Source organism: Xyrauchen texanus, chromosome 22 (genome assembly GCF_025860055.1).
Source record: "Xyrauchen texanus isolate HMW12.3.18 chromosome 22, RBS_HiC_50CHRs, whole genome shotgun sequence".
Lineage (NCBI taxonomy): Eukaryota > Metazoa > Chordata > Actinopteri > Cypriniformes > Catostomidae > Xyrauchen > Xyrauchen texanus.
The window spans coordinates 14690175-14705949 of NC_068297.1; the positions used below are offsets into that span (position 1 = coordinate 14690175).

General features: G+C 36.8%; 1 protein-coding gene across 1 annotated transcript; it reads left to right on the forward strand.

Moving 5' to 3' along the window:
* Window positions 1-187: 187 nt before the first annotated feature.
* slc16a12a (solute carrier family 16 member 12a) lies at window positions 188-11378 on the forward strand. Its single transcript, XM_052154284.1, has 7 exons — window positions 188-249; window positions 2117-2425; window positions 2934-3037; window positions 4259-4402; window positions 4565-5516; window positions 8965-9224; window positions 10023-11378. Exons 2-7 carry the CDS (start codon window positions 2145-2147, stop codon window positions 10157-10159), a joined length of 1878 nt encoding a protein of 625 aa, XP_052010244.1. The 5' UTR covers window positions 188-249; window positions 2117-2144; the 3' UTR covers window positions 10160-11378.
* Window positions 11379-15775: the final 4397 nt, after the last annotated feature.

Here is a 15775-nt window from a genome sequence, read left to right on the forward strand (position 1 = left end):
CAATGCCCCCCTTTAGGCGGGAGGTGAGAGGGAAAACATGGCAACGATCTGCCCCACGACTGTCCTTTCAACTGACTTGAGATCAGAAATAAAGCGCGTTGGCTGTATTTCCGCTGTGCTGGTGTGTCCACGCGCGCACGCCGCACAGTGATGCAGAGGCATGTGCGCCCTTGTGTACTTACTGAAGAGAAGAGTGGTTATTTTCTACCTCTACTGCACTAGATGCTCTACTGGGAAATGTGTTTCAGAGTAAGTAAATAGTGTGTTTCTCTTTGACCCCTTAAAACGCTCAGTCATGTTTTATTTCTCTTAGGAAAAACTGCACAAGTGATTGATCGCAACTATTATTGCTCTTCGCATGAGCTACTTACAGTTAGTTGAGATAATGATGGCCGTCATAACCCCCGTTTTTAAAGAAAACACTTTATAGCTAGCTACTTAAACCAACAACTCTGAAGAGGACATTGACATACGCAGTCATAACTGATTACAATTAAATAAATCATTTTACACTTAAACATTTTAAATATGTAGTTAAAACTTCCTTCAATCTCCATGTCTTTTTCAGGCTTTATAGAGATATTAATTCGTACACATTGGCACGAACCAAATTGCACAATTAAAAAAATAAATAAATTATTAATTGAATTGTAATAATTAGGCCAGTTTATTGTGTTGTTAAATATTCCAAGACTCCAAAGGAGTGTGAAGTTGTGATCTTTTTGGACCCTTCTAATGGTGATTCTCATGGTATGCTCTTATGGGAGATTTGGGTAAATAGGAGAAGTGTTTTATGGTCACTTTACACTTTTAATCAACTTGTTTTGCATTTACACTAGGACAGACTTTTGTCCCAGTACAAAATGGTTTTAGTATTTAATTTGTTGTGTATACTTTATTCAAAGCAATTTACCTGTATTACTGTAAAGCAGGGGTTTCTACCATTTTCCCCAGCTGAACCCCTATAAACTAAAATATTTAGTTGACGTGTCCCCTGAGATTAATGTTCTTACAACCTTTTAATGACTCATTTTGTTTTATCTAAGATTAAAGCATTTTGATTTGATCTCAAAATGATCATATACTGTACATTTTGTATACTGAATTGAATTTGGCATTTCTATCACAATCACTCAAATCAAATCACTTGATTGTCACTCAACCATATACACAAGTGCAACAGTGGGTGAAAGTCTTGGGTGCGGTTTAAGCAACATAGCAGTATGACAATTACAATAAACATCTGATTTACACATAACACAGTTTACACATCTGTTACACAACACAATATACACCTAATAATATATAGTATACACAAAATAAGAAGACTATATATAATAAAATAAATAATAATATACAATATACAGTATACACATAATAAGAAGACTATATATAATAAAATAAATAATAATATACAGTATACACAAAATAAGAAGACTATATACAATAAAATAAATAATAATAATAATAATATACAGTATGCACAAAATAAGAAGACTATACAATAAAAATAAAATATATAATGATAATAATATACAATATAAAGTATGCACAAAATAAGAAGACTATATACAATAAAATAAATAATAATAATAATAATAATATACAATTTACAGAATACACAAAATAAGAAGACTATATACAATAAAATAATGATAATAATATACAGTATGCACAAAATAAGAAGACTGTATACAATAAAATAAATAATTATAATAATATTATACAATTACAGTATGCACAATATAAGAAGACTGTATACAATAAAATAAATAATTATAATAATATTATACAATTACAGTATGCACAAAATAAGAAGACTGTATACAATAAAATAAATAATTATAATAATATTATACAATATACAGTATGCACAAAATAAGAAGACTGTATACAATAATAATAAAATAAATAATAATAATAATATACAATATTCAGTATGCACAAAATAAGAAGACTTTATACAATAAAAAATAACAATTTCACAACCACACAGATAAAGTTTGTATTGTATTGATTGAAATTGATTGATTACATGTATTACATTTGCAGTAGCACATACAGTTTGAGAAGGAAGAAATGTTTGAAGTTGGCAGATTTTCTGTTTCTGTTGCAGGTGCAGCTTGAGTCTTCAGCCTGATGACATGTCAAAGCTTGTTGTAGATGAAAGAAAGACAGAAGTTATGGGCGTACAGCAAGTGAACATACCCCAAAGAGAGCAAGAAAGTCCACAGCCAGCTGAAACTGGACAGAAGAGGAAACAAGAGGGTGAAAAGTCTGAGAAGAGGATGGAAAAAAAGAAGAAAGAAATGTCCAGTAGAAGTTTAGAGATTTGTGAGTCAGCAGTGGTTCCGGATGGTGGATGGGGTTGGATAATTGTGGCTGCCTGTTTCCTCACCACTATTTGCACACGTGCAGTCTCTAGGTTAGTTCATAATAATTTGTGTTCATACTCCATTAGATTGTATTTTTTTAAAGTCTATAGGTACAAAAGACAAAATTACTTTCTATTCATGTTTAATTAAGGCAGCACAATTTAATCAGGGAAAAAGACTTAATTTAATCATTGATAAAAACTTACATAACTGATGCGCTCAAAAGGACTCATATGAATGTTGATATAATCTTCATAAAGGGCCGTGCACATATGATGTTCTTGCATCCATCTGTGCTTGTTTTTAATAGTTTTTTATGCTCTGGATGGATGTCTTGTGACATGTCTTGCTTTTATTTTTCATTGTCTTGCCCCAAGAAGGCCACATTTTAAGTTGTTTTGTCAAGGTAAAAGTTCAACTTTTAAAATCACGTTTTGAAACACCTGCGCCTCACTGCTTTGAACACAACAACATATCTTGTGTGAACCTATGAACTTTATCATACAGTGCTGCTCAGAACCAGCTCTCTTGAATCTGCCGTTCTCATGCTGATTGCAGGTGTGTGTCCATCTTCTTTGTGGAGTTCCAGACATATTTTTTCAAAGACTATTCTGCAACTGCGTGGATCCACTCTCTGCTGGACTGCACCACAATGTTGTGCGGTAAGACCCATGTAAAAACATAAAGATCCAGGTTCCCCCTGAAGAAACACGCTGGGCTTTATTGGTGGCAGCTTGAACTATAATCTATTGATTTGGAGAGATTTGTTTTTTAAAAGAGTCTGCTGGTAAGTTCACAGTGCATAGTCCACTTTAACCACATTGAACGTATTGCCAGTGTAAAATAATGTTTATGCACAAATACATTTTCATATTGTTGTGGTGGCCTTGGGATGTGACATCACTTTTTCCTCTAGGTTTTAACAGTTTCATCATATTATGTTTCCACTTAATCTGCATGCTTTTCAGCAGTCAATTGGGATGGACTTCAAATACAATCATTAATTATTATTCTTTCAGTTCATACGCAATCATTTAGTTATAAACACTCCCTGCCAACATCTACTCAGTGCACTTACATAAATAAAGACTTGTTCTAGACATTCTGTAGTTACTAATATTGGCATTATATATTAATGCTATTGAGCAGGAGATAAACTGGCTCCCCCAGCTGAGCCTGGTTTCGCCCAAACTTTTTTACAGCTAAATCCAGCAACAAATCCATAAACAAAGGCTAACCAAAGTGGCAGGATCCTGACCCTAGATACATAAGAATACAAAACACAGGTGCCAGGTCCCGACAATGAAGAAAACCCATAACTGGAGTGTCGGGAACCTGACAGGAAGCACAGTGTAAGAAAAAAATACAACACAGAAAGTCTTGGTGTTCGGTTGAAGATGCTGAAGTCTTTATTGCAGTGTAGCTGTGACAGATGTAAATGAAGCACCTTGGATTTGGTGGAGTCAACTGAAGAACGGACATTGTAAATTCTGTAAAACAGTTTCCTGCCCACAATGTAAATTAAGTTGTGCTCTTCATGTAAATTAATCCCCCTAAAAGATATGGTCTGTATGTTAATTAAGCTCAGGCACCCCATTGTCTGAGATGGTTCTCCATGGCCCATTCCCATTCTACAACCGATGATGACCATTTGGTCAGGTTGGGACCTCCTGTGGTGTGAAAACACCAAGTTGTAAACATTTCTTTGTTTTCATAATAATCAAGCCTTTTAGGTGATGCGGCCATCCTGAGATCAGGTCAAGTGGAGCTCATATTTTAGGGCAGAATACTGTAATTTCTTACAACACTGACCCGCCCTGCTTTTACATTTTACCCCTCTCTCTCTCTCTCTCTCTCTCTCTCTCTCTTTGTCTCCTTTCTAGCCCCATTGGGTAGTTATATTGGTAACCGACTCTCCTCTCGTATAGCTATCATGATTGGTGGGCTGCTTTCCTCTATTGGCCTGCTGCTCAGTTCATTGGCAACCAGCCTGGAGTTTCTATACCTTACACTGGGTATTCTTACAGGTTTGATACAGAAACACACACACACACACCAATCTACACATTATACATATTTTAAACTTAAAACAGAAGCTCACATTTACATCTGCATGGATACATTACATCCTTTTGGGTAGCTAATATAATCACCCTGACTTGCAATCTTGCATTTCATTCTCTGCACAGGTGTTGGATTTGCTCTCAGCTACACCCCTGCTATCGCCATGGTGGGTTCCTACTTCAATGAGAGAAAAGCGCTGGCTTATGGGATCGCCATGTCAGGAAGTGGCATCGGAACCTTCATCCTAGCACCTGCTGTGCAACTCCTCATAGAGTACTTCTCCTGGAGAGGGGCGCTGCTCATTCTGGGGGGGCTGGTGTCCCACCTGTGTGTCTGTGGTGCCCTTATGAGACCATTGGGGAGCCAAAAAGGGAGGCAGAAGGAGATGGAAATGGAGGGTGGCAAAACTGTTGACTTGCTAAATGTAAAACTAGCTGATACAAAATTCCAAATGGAATTGAGTACACTGGATATTAAGGGATCAGAGGAGGTTAAACAAATGGATGCAGACAAAATGAAGAAAGAGAGAGTGAAGAAAAAACAGAAAGAGGCAGATGAGTCCAGGCCCTCTGATACAGAACAAACACACTCCAGTGAAGAGTTGAAACATGGACAGGAGCTGTCAGAAGAATTGTACAAAGACTCAAGCCCAAGGTTCTCAATTACAGAGATCACAGTTCCAGCCTTAGTACAATCAGTTGACTCGTGTTTGGGTTGTTTGCCTACAAATCAGGAGAATGCACCTAAACCGGAATCAAAATCTCACTCAGTAGCGAACACTGTGGCACAATCAAAAATGGTTAACACAAAGCTACTGGAGGAATCCAGGGCAACTTTTTGGACAAACATAAAGAAAACAGTATTAAGAGAATATTCATTCATGTTGATACCAGACTTCCTGCTTTTGTTGGTGTCTTTCCTGTTCCTTGCCTATGGTTGCAGTGTGCCATTTGTGTATCTTGTGCCATATTCCCTGAGTGAAGGTGTCAGACCTCAACAGGCAGCATTACTCATGTCCATACTTGGAGTGTCTGGGATTGTGGGTACTATCACTTTCGGCTGGATCGCAGACAGAAAGTAAGTTAAAGTTTTATGTAAAATAATTTTTTTCCACTTGCAAAATATTAAAGAAATGTAAGAGCTTACATTTGCGCTGGAAGTTTAGTCAGATCACTTTATAGAGACCTGTGAAAACATATTAAGCAAACATTTGGTATTGTAATCAGTCTTAAGATGCCATGAAATTGACAAGCAATGTTTTCTTTCCTGTGTTGCTGTATTTCCTATTGAAACAGGAAGCTTAGACGGGACATATTGAAAGGCTTCTCCCTTTTAAAAATAATAACCAATAGACTTTATTTAAATCACAACCATTAGGGATGGGCGATATCTAGTATTTTCTTTTTGATCCGATTCCAAGTACTATGCCAATATCGGAGAAAGGGGCACACTGGCCATCGGGAGCACCAAGCGTTTTCCCGCTATGCCACAGGGTAATATGGGTCGGCCTGTTACTTCGCAAGTACCAGCTCTTCCCACAGGTGATATAGGCAGCCGCCCTGGGCTCCAACATGCCTGCACAGACTACATAACAAAGCGAAAATTTTAAAAACTCTGCAAGATAAATCAATACAATGACTTTTATTTTGAAATTAAGCAAGGCACTTGTCCTTGAGCAAGGCACTTAACTCCAGGTTACTCCAGGGGGATTGTCCCTGTAATAAGGGTTCTGTAAGTCGCTTTGGATAATAGCGTCTGCCAAATGCATAACTGTAAATGTAAATTACTTACACATCGGAGCGCAAATCTGTATGAGCGCATCAACTCTGTTCCTCGTGTGGACCTCATTATTTGACATACTATATATAAGATGAGCTCTGAATAATCATTCAATGACAAATAATTGTGAGTTACAACAAATACATTAACAGCATTGTAAATACAATCGGCAAACTGTATGAACAGTACAAAGTAATTTGCATAATTTATTCATACCGTAAAATTTATCCAAGTGGCTCGAGGGTTTTGACTACGTTCACCAAAATTAGTTGAGATCCAATAATTCATTCAGTGACCATTTCTGGTAATGCCAGAAGGTGGTGACAAATGAGTCTTGTGTGAAATGAGTTAAGTCACAATAAACAATCAAAAGAAAATTTATTCCTTAAAAGTTTGTATGTCTACAGACCTACAAAGAGACTTTAGTAGAGGTTTTATGCATTATAAGGACAAAGCAAATCTATAATTTCCCTATACAGTTTGGGATCTGCTGAGCATGACTTTTATCAAAAGACAACAATAATAGTCTTATAATAAGAGTTTCAATAACGTCACTATGTTTTCATGCATAAAAACCTAAAACTTACGTGTCTACGTATCTATTGACTTGCCTAAGTGTTCTAAGAACACAACAGATCTATCTTTTTTCCTACAGTTTGTTCACTGCACACCAACATAGAGGTAGTCTAGTAATCTGCTTAAATTGGCAAAAACAACAGATCAAACTATTACCATAATGTAAAAAGCATGATTTAATGAAGACTCATGTGCTGATATAAACTATTACAATGTGTGCTTAAAAGTGTGCTTTTTCTGCAGTGCATTTCACGTAATGCTGCCAATCAATAACGATATGCCGATAAATAACTCTTGTGTGTTCCTCATCTATAGATTATTAATTTAGATCAAAATCAATGCCGATAAAAACATGGATAAATGAGCATTGTTAAAATCAACTTTGTAGAAATTAACAGAGTTGATTAGACTGTCTGACTGATGGTCTATTAAGTAAGGGTTGTTTCAACTCATGAAACTCACCTGTGATTGGCTGGATGGTCGCTCAATCAGCCCAAAGTAACAAAATGCAAAGAATACTGTATAAAAATCCACTATTTGTACTCGATTTGGGTTTAGCTTGAAAAAGTGCAGAGGACCAAATCACCTTTTTAAAGAGTGTGGGGGACGTGTCATCACATTTACAGTGGTTTTATATGTTTTAAAGTTAAGACAATTTTTGCACTGGTGGGGCCCATTGTCATGACTAGTAGTCAATAGAGTTTTTTGTTTTTTTTTCAACACAAAAATTTGAAATTGAGCCGTAAAAGTAAATCAATGAGCCGCTGTGTTGTGTGCCCGGTTTGGTCTGGTGGGCCACTTTTTAGTCCCAGTCCGCCCCTGATCGGAAATACTGATACCAATACCGATACCTTTATTTTTATTTTCTTATTTCATTTTGTGTGAATTCTGAGTATAAAATTTATCATTTTAAATATTGTATTTAAAGTGTTTTACATTTACAGGTCTAAACAAAATTATTAGACTTCTGTTTTTGTTTATTAAAAGGATAGTTCACCCAAAATGAAATTTTCTCATCATTTACTCGCCAACCCAGATGTATATAACTTTCTTCTGCAGAACACAAGTTAAGATTTAAGAAGAATATCTCAGCTCTGTTGGTCCTCACAATGCAAGTGAATGGTGACCAGAATTCAGAAGGTCCATAAAGGACAAAGGCAGCATAAAAGTTATCCATATGACTCCATAACTTCTGAAGCGATAAGATAGGTGTTTATTTTTAGAAACAGATCAATATTTACATCCTGTTTTACTATCAATCTCCACCTTTGACCAGCCCCAACCAGTAGGTGGCTGAATTTGTTAGTGAAAGTCACTTACATAATGTGGAAGTGAAAGTGTAGATTTTCAATAAAAAAATGACTTAAATATTGATTAAATATGGACTGTTTCACACCCACACCTTTCATATCACTTTTGAAGATATGGATTAAAACACTGGATGTGTATGGATTACTTTTATACTGCCTTTATATCAATGTTGGACCTTCAAATTTCTGGTCACCATTCACTTGCATTGTGAGGACCAACAGAGCTGAAATATCTTCTAAAAATGTTTGTTTGTGTTCAGCAGAAGAAAGTCATACACATCTTGGATGCATGAGGATGAGTAAATGATGGAAGATTTGTAATCATTGTTTGAACTATCCCTTTAACAATTACGGCATGAGCGCTGTCTATGACTACTTGTGTTGTTCACCATTTTTGCATGTTAAGATTAATGGATGGTGAAATATTTACAATCCTAAGCTACAAATCGCAAATTTTTTATTCTTTTTTCGAAGCTTATGATATGCATTCATTTTCATGGTTACTAAATAATTAAATCACTAATTTATAAAAATGTTCATCTATATTTTTATGTGATGATTGATATTCTCAATACAACATCAGTATTTACAGTATCAATGTTTAACATGCATATGTCTGCTAAAGGTGAATTTTGTCAATGTTTAGATGTACACTAGCACACAGATGGCTTCAAAGCTAACACACCTGGACTAAAAGTCACAAAATTCAAATTTGATATAATTCATATCCATGTATCTGCATTTAACATTTTAAAATGCATTGTTAAAAGTCCTATACATTTATTTTAGTCTAATGTGTATAAGTTTCGTAAGTCTTTAAAAAATCTCTGAGGTTTGTACCTGTATGTGTTTGTGTGCAGGTGTTTGAGGCCATATAGAGTAGTAAGTTACATGCTGGCTGTGGGGTCAGAAGGACTGAGTTGTCTCTTTCTACCTCTGCTGAGGGGGTTTTCTCTGCTGGTGCCATTTTCTCTCTTCTATGGCTACTTTGATGGAGCCTACGTGGCACTTATCCCTGTGGTAACCTCTGATACTGTCAGCTCCACCCACCTGACCTCAGCTCTGGGAGTTGTTTACTTCCTCCATGCCATCCCCTACCTCATCAGCCCACCTATTGGAGGTAAAGGGAAATTTTACACTATCTCATACATACATTCACAAATACACGCACTATTTACACGTATACAGTTACTCCTTAATTAGTATGTGCCTGGAGCAAAGGAATAGTTCACCCAAAATTCTGACATTATTTGCTCACCCTTGTGTTGTTTTCAAAACCGTTAGCTTTAAATTTTTGCCCCTGATAATTTCGAAGAATCTTCTTTGAAATACTATAAGACATTATTGTGAAACAATGGCTGTCAGGCTCCAAAAAGAAAAAAAAAACACTAAAAACGCAATAAAAGTAATACAAATAACTCTTATTTACTCTATAGCCATATGAGACCTCTCCGTGTGAGCAGGCCAACAACAGTCATTATTTACTCTAATAATTCATGCAACTTATTATGCAGCTCTAAAATCAAATATGGCACCTATGGCACAGATTGGATGTAAAAAAACATCAAGTCTCATGACCAAACGTCATAATGTCAAACTGATTTAAGATTTGATTTGATAGTGAATAACAACTTTATGTCTGTTTACACATGGCTTCAGGCGACTTTTCATATTATGGAAAATGGAATAAGAACTATTTATTTGGGGCTCTTATGGTAATTTAATGACCTTTGGATCTTGACAGACTAGTCACAATGTACAGCTATTGTATGGAATACACAGTCTGAAATGATTCAAAATGAAAAACATAACCGCATATTAGTTTGGGACGACAAGAGGGTGAGTAAATATGACAGAATCTCTTTAACTAAATCAGAGCTTTTCATGAGATCTCTCAGTCTGTGACTTTTTTTCTCAGGTTGGCTAGTGGACCAGACAGCATCCTACACAGCTACATTCTTTTTAAGTGGAATATCTCTGATCTGCAGTTCTGTGATTCTGGCTGCTGTCCGAGTGTTCCTCCGCTGCAATAGAGGGCGCTCTTTCTTAAACTGACCCACAACAAGCTTGACTTTGAAGATTATCAAAGCAATAATAAAGCTGTTCAGGTCATAGTCCTAAAACTAGACAACTAGCATTTTCCAGCCATTGGTTCCATTGGGATGCACAGCTGCGATAAGTTTTCAAATACAGCTGCTGAGGAAGTGACAGTACATTTGGCATCTTTCTCTCTTCTGAATGTTGTCAACTCATTATTTTATTTTTTTTCTCTCTTTGGGGAGTCATGGAAATTTAATAGTGGATATTTTCTCTTGCTGTTGTTGGAGTAGATAGGAAAAAATTATATTTGTTATGGTCTCCCATGTACCTCTATATAAGTTTACCCTGGTACACTGTTGTTTATGTACACATTGCAAACCCGGAAATGTGAAAAGGGTTCCAAGCTACATTCTTATAGTGTTCACTCACAAAATGCACCATTGTTTACATACAAAGTTATGCTCGCTGTACTTAAAACAGTGGGACACTTAATTCAAATGTTATACAGAAGTATTTCTGTACACAAAATTTGTGTTATCTGGGATTTCTGCTTTCATCTTAAAGAGGATTGAGTCATCCTCTTTGGACTGTCTAGAATGATATCATAGCAGGCATAACTGTAGAGATGCTGTCATCTAGAAGGAATGAGATAATCTTCCTCTGATAGGAGCACCTTGTATATCTCATTTTCTCTCTTAAAGTTTTTTGAATGATGGTACATTGATGCAATGGCTATCTTTCCTTTGATATGACGAGGAAAATGTCTGACGACCTCCTCAAAGATCTCAATGGTTTCTTAGCCAAAGCCTGCTTTTTAATGCTGTCTTCATTCATTTGGTAAACCTTCCATTTGATATGTTCAACAGATTTCTCAAAACTTTAGTGGAGTTGGGGAACTTTTCTAGAACTTTCTCTCCATCTTGAACAGCTTTATGTGAAAATGTTTTTGAAGCACTGGAGTATAACACCCAAGCCCTCCATGATTTCTGTATCAAGGATACAAGTAAACTTTGTGCTTCACTATCATTGTTTTCTCACTGCCCCTCAGAAAGATTTAGTAAATAAAGTGCATGTAGGACCAAACTGTCTGGATTTGAACCATAAAGGGAAATTTGGCCAAATCAGCATCAAGAGAACAAGAATCACTACTGCAAGCAGCATTAAATAATACAGTATGTCATTCATAATAGGCCTACAGACAAAGAGATATGGTATTTAGGCATGCCAAACTGTTCCCCAGTGAGTATATACTGTATAATCTTGGTTCATGGGTAATAGGATTTTTTTTGTTCTTTTTTTTTTATTTTATAAAATTTGTATTATCTTTAAAATGAACATTGAAGCCAAATTTTGCATGTTAATGTGAATAGATTGGATTGATTTGATTGGCCATGAGTTGCTGTTAAAAAACTCAGTGCTAATGAAAATACAACATTTACTGTATATAAGAATTAGGGTGGAATCAGTACCTTATTTACAATAATTGTTTGGAAATGTCAAATGCAATTGTTCTGCATCTAGCGGGCTAGAATGAATCTCTACATGTGAGTATCAGGTTCAGACTAGAATACATTTTTATCTTATCTCTAAAATCAAGGCCATTCAACACTTGGGCTCAGGATTTTCCTTAAAGTTTCTATTCTTCGCAAGGTGTTGTTTTTATGACATATATAACATGGAGATTCCACTAATATTTTCATGATAATTCTATGTGAAATTATCAATATGGGAGAGGCTGTTAACAATATGCTTCATTATTGTTTTAGGTCAGGCAAATGTAGTGATGTGATAGCAAATTGTGGGCCAGATATGAAAGGTAGCTGAGAAGGTGAGCATAAGAATGGTCAGTGTAAGTGGTATTTTTTTAGGGGAACTGAAAATGCAAACCTGACATTGTTGAACTCTATGTACTGGAATATGCACAAAAGAAATTCATCATACTCTCGTTTAATAAATGTATTTCATCATGTTGATCTCTTGCCAAGATGATTAGCTAATTCTAACTAACCTATATCCAATCAGAATAAAGTAAACATATCTGGAGAGATCACATAATATCATCAATAAATGCTTGTGTTTAACTTTTCTTGGGGGAGTTGCACAGTTGTGTCTGACAGAACCCCTCGCAGTTTATTAATAAAGGAGCAAAGCAGAAACTGGGTTCTGGATAGAGTTATTATACTGCACCATAAGTCTATATATGAGACGGGTATTGTCTGTGGGCAGGATTTTGCCAACCTCTCAGTGGACTCTTTGAGTTGTAATGCACTGAAGATTAAGTTACCAGCAGGATGGGAAATTAGGAGACCAACAGGTTAGTCAGGTGATTTAGGGAGTTAGGTTAACTTGGGTCTGTATTTAGAATTTCCATGACACTGTCATGACAGTATCGTAATAATTTGAGATCTTTCAATACTATCTAATAATACAGTATATGATGATAACATTAGCAGAAAGCTGACACAACACAACATTCTTGTGATCTTGCCAAATGATTCTGCACGTTTTGCTGGACATTTTCTCTATGAATATTGAAATTTGAATTGAGGAATTTGTGGAAATCTGGTCAATGGATGTGCATCTGTCAGTCCTTGTGCCTCTGGATTTGCCACTTTTAAAGGATGTCTCATATTTGTTAAGAGTTTTATTTTGTACAACATATGTCTTGTATATACACCCAGAGGGGAAAAAATCTCTTCAATATCTCAAAATGTTTCTCCTATACAGAAATGAGGTTAGATGACATCAAATGGAGACTTCTTACATTTGTCTCAGAAGACTTAGTTTCAGAAGAGACCTCAACAACATCACACACTGTGTGTTCAGAGTTATCTCCTTAGCTAAATGGCTCTTTTCCACTGCACGTTACAGTTCGACTCCACTTGCTTTCCTTTTCTATTGCTGTTTAGTGCCGCCTCAACGTGGGTGGGATTATAGGCTGATCATCATAGTTGCGCCGCCTCTACTGCCGTGACATCATCTTAAACGCGACACAAACAATAAACAATAACACGACTGCTAGCTCATTGTGCTGCATAAATCAGTTGTTGCATTGAACCACTTTGGCTGTTGTGGTCCTTGATGGTTCTGTAGTCACTTAAAAAAAATAAATAAATAATAATACTTTTCCCTACACTGTTGGTAGGTCCGTTGGTAGCCGTGTACAACCAACAGCTGAGACACTTCCTGAAAGACTTTCTCGTTTCACGTTGTTTCAGTCGTCGCTAACAAGAGAAACGTCTGAACCTCGTTTATTGACCACGGCGTGGTTTTACGCACAGCCATTTATTTTTACAATTCGAAAGTCGCGTCAACAAAATGATACTGCTATGCTGTAGCTAACTTGAAACTAGCGGGTCCCGTGTCGCAAATCCAGTGACGATGATAGTGATGATTCTCTCTGACCAATCAGTGATCTGCAGGGTATTTACGTGGGAGGATTTAAAATAAAAATACAGCCATGTCATAATTATTCAACCCCTATTGCATGTAGCTGTTTCTTAAATATGTAAGGCTACACAAGTAATTGTATTAAAACAAAATAAAGTCATCAATCTGCAATGGCACTTAAGTTTAGCGTTGAAAGCAAAAATTTATTTCTATGAAAAAATTTCAATTAAATATAAGCTGTCTCAAAAGCTAATAGTTATTACTAATTATTTCATTACACAAGAAAAAGACTGAATATTCAAGAAGTAATTAGGAAAGACCTGTGGAGTCCTGGAAAAAGGTTTTATAGACGTATGACACTAAACTGAAAATGAGTTTTAGACCCATGGGTCAGCAGTATGTCTGGAGTAAGATGACAAGGTGATGACAAGTACGACACCATCCCCACAGTCAAGCTTGGAGGTGGGTCAGTCCTATTATGGGGTATTTTTTGGCTGAAGGAAACGGTTAACCTGACTATATGACTGACACCATGGATTCTTTCAGGTATCATGCCATTTTGGCATGAAAAACGTGATGCCTTCAGTGTGTAAATTGAAGCTCGGCGACCACTGGACTTTCCACTAAGACAGTAACACCAAGGATACATCCAAGTTGTCCAAAATCTGGTTCAGGGATAGGTCGTGGAATGTCCTTAAATGGCCCTTTCAATCCATCATTAAAATCCCATTGCAAACCTTTTGTTGGGATTTCAAGGAAGCAGTGACAGCTAGGGTTGCAGCGGTATACCGGTTTCACTTTATACCATAGTTTGAAAATTGACGGTTATCATACCATGTACATTTGCTTATCTACGGTATTGAGAAAAAAATGCAACCGGACGGAGAATCTCACATGCGCGTGCACATCTCCTTTCCTCCTCATCTGCCTGTCAGACTCGTCAACTTGCGACACACACATGCAGCAGAGAAAATGTCAGAGAGAAGTGACGCAGGGGGTCTGACGTGTGTGTGTGTGTGTGTGTGTGTGTGTGTGTGTGTGTGAGCGTGTATTTATCACTTTGTGGGGACCAAATGTCCCCATAAGGATAGTAAAACCCGAAATTTTTGACCTTGTGGGGACATTTTGTCGGTCCCCATGAGGAAAACAGCTTATAAATCATACTAAATTATGTTTTTTGAAAATGTAAAAATGCGGAATGTTTTCTGTGAGGGTTAGGTTTAGGGGTAGGGTTAGGTTTAGGGGATAGAATATAAAGTTTGTACAGTATAAAAACCATTATGTCTATGGAAAGTCCCCATAAAACATGGAAACACAACGTGTGTGTGTGTGTGTGTGTGTGTGTGTGTGTGTGTGTGTGTGTGTGTGTGTGTGTGTGAGTTAAAGCAGTGTTTCTCAACTGGTCTATTCGGACTGGGTCACGGACAGCAGGGAAAGAACAATGTCATGGTTCTCCCATTGAAGGTATTTCGACGGCCACCCAAGTGATAGACTTTTTAGGACTGCCGACTTAGATTTAATGATAATCTCACAAACTGCTAAAGCAGACATGGGCAATTTACGGCCCGTGGGCTGGATCAGGCCCTCCACATGGTTTAATGGGGCCTGTGGATATTTCAGTTAACTTGCATTGGGAAATGGGACCTAAAAAGTCTCCACAACCGTTTAACATGCTCAGGGTTGCCAGATAAGAGACGCAACACCCCCAGTTTGAGATTTATACTTCCGCAAATTGAAAATATTCCGCCTAATGTTAGACTTATTTTGTGCAATCTGTCAACCATGCATGTGAGTGCACTATTTATATCTGGCTTTCCCCTTTGAACAAACTTAGCAATCTGTAATGCAATATTCTGATCAAGGAAGTGTGTTATACAGCTACTCTGTGTCCATTCTTGAGGCTGCTTGTGATGTTTGGTGCTACTAATTTTGCAGGTAAACCTTCAGTGATTAAATTAAATATAAAAGTAGATCTTGGCATCATTGACACACAGAGGGGTAATCATTGACATGTGAGCAAAAGCAAGCCAGAGATGAATACGTATATTTATTTTTTATTTGTGTCCCTTCGCACCTGTATGTTAGTCTAACTCTTGCAGTAATAATTTATCATAGTCATGCAGCCGGTGTTATTCAGTTGTGTGCTGAAAGTCAAACCATTGATGAGACCCGCATCATGACCCATTTAGCATGTTTTAGAAAAAAATAAGTAAACTCGCCTGCTTTGTGACAAACATTAAA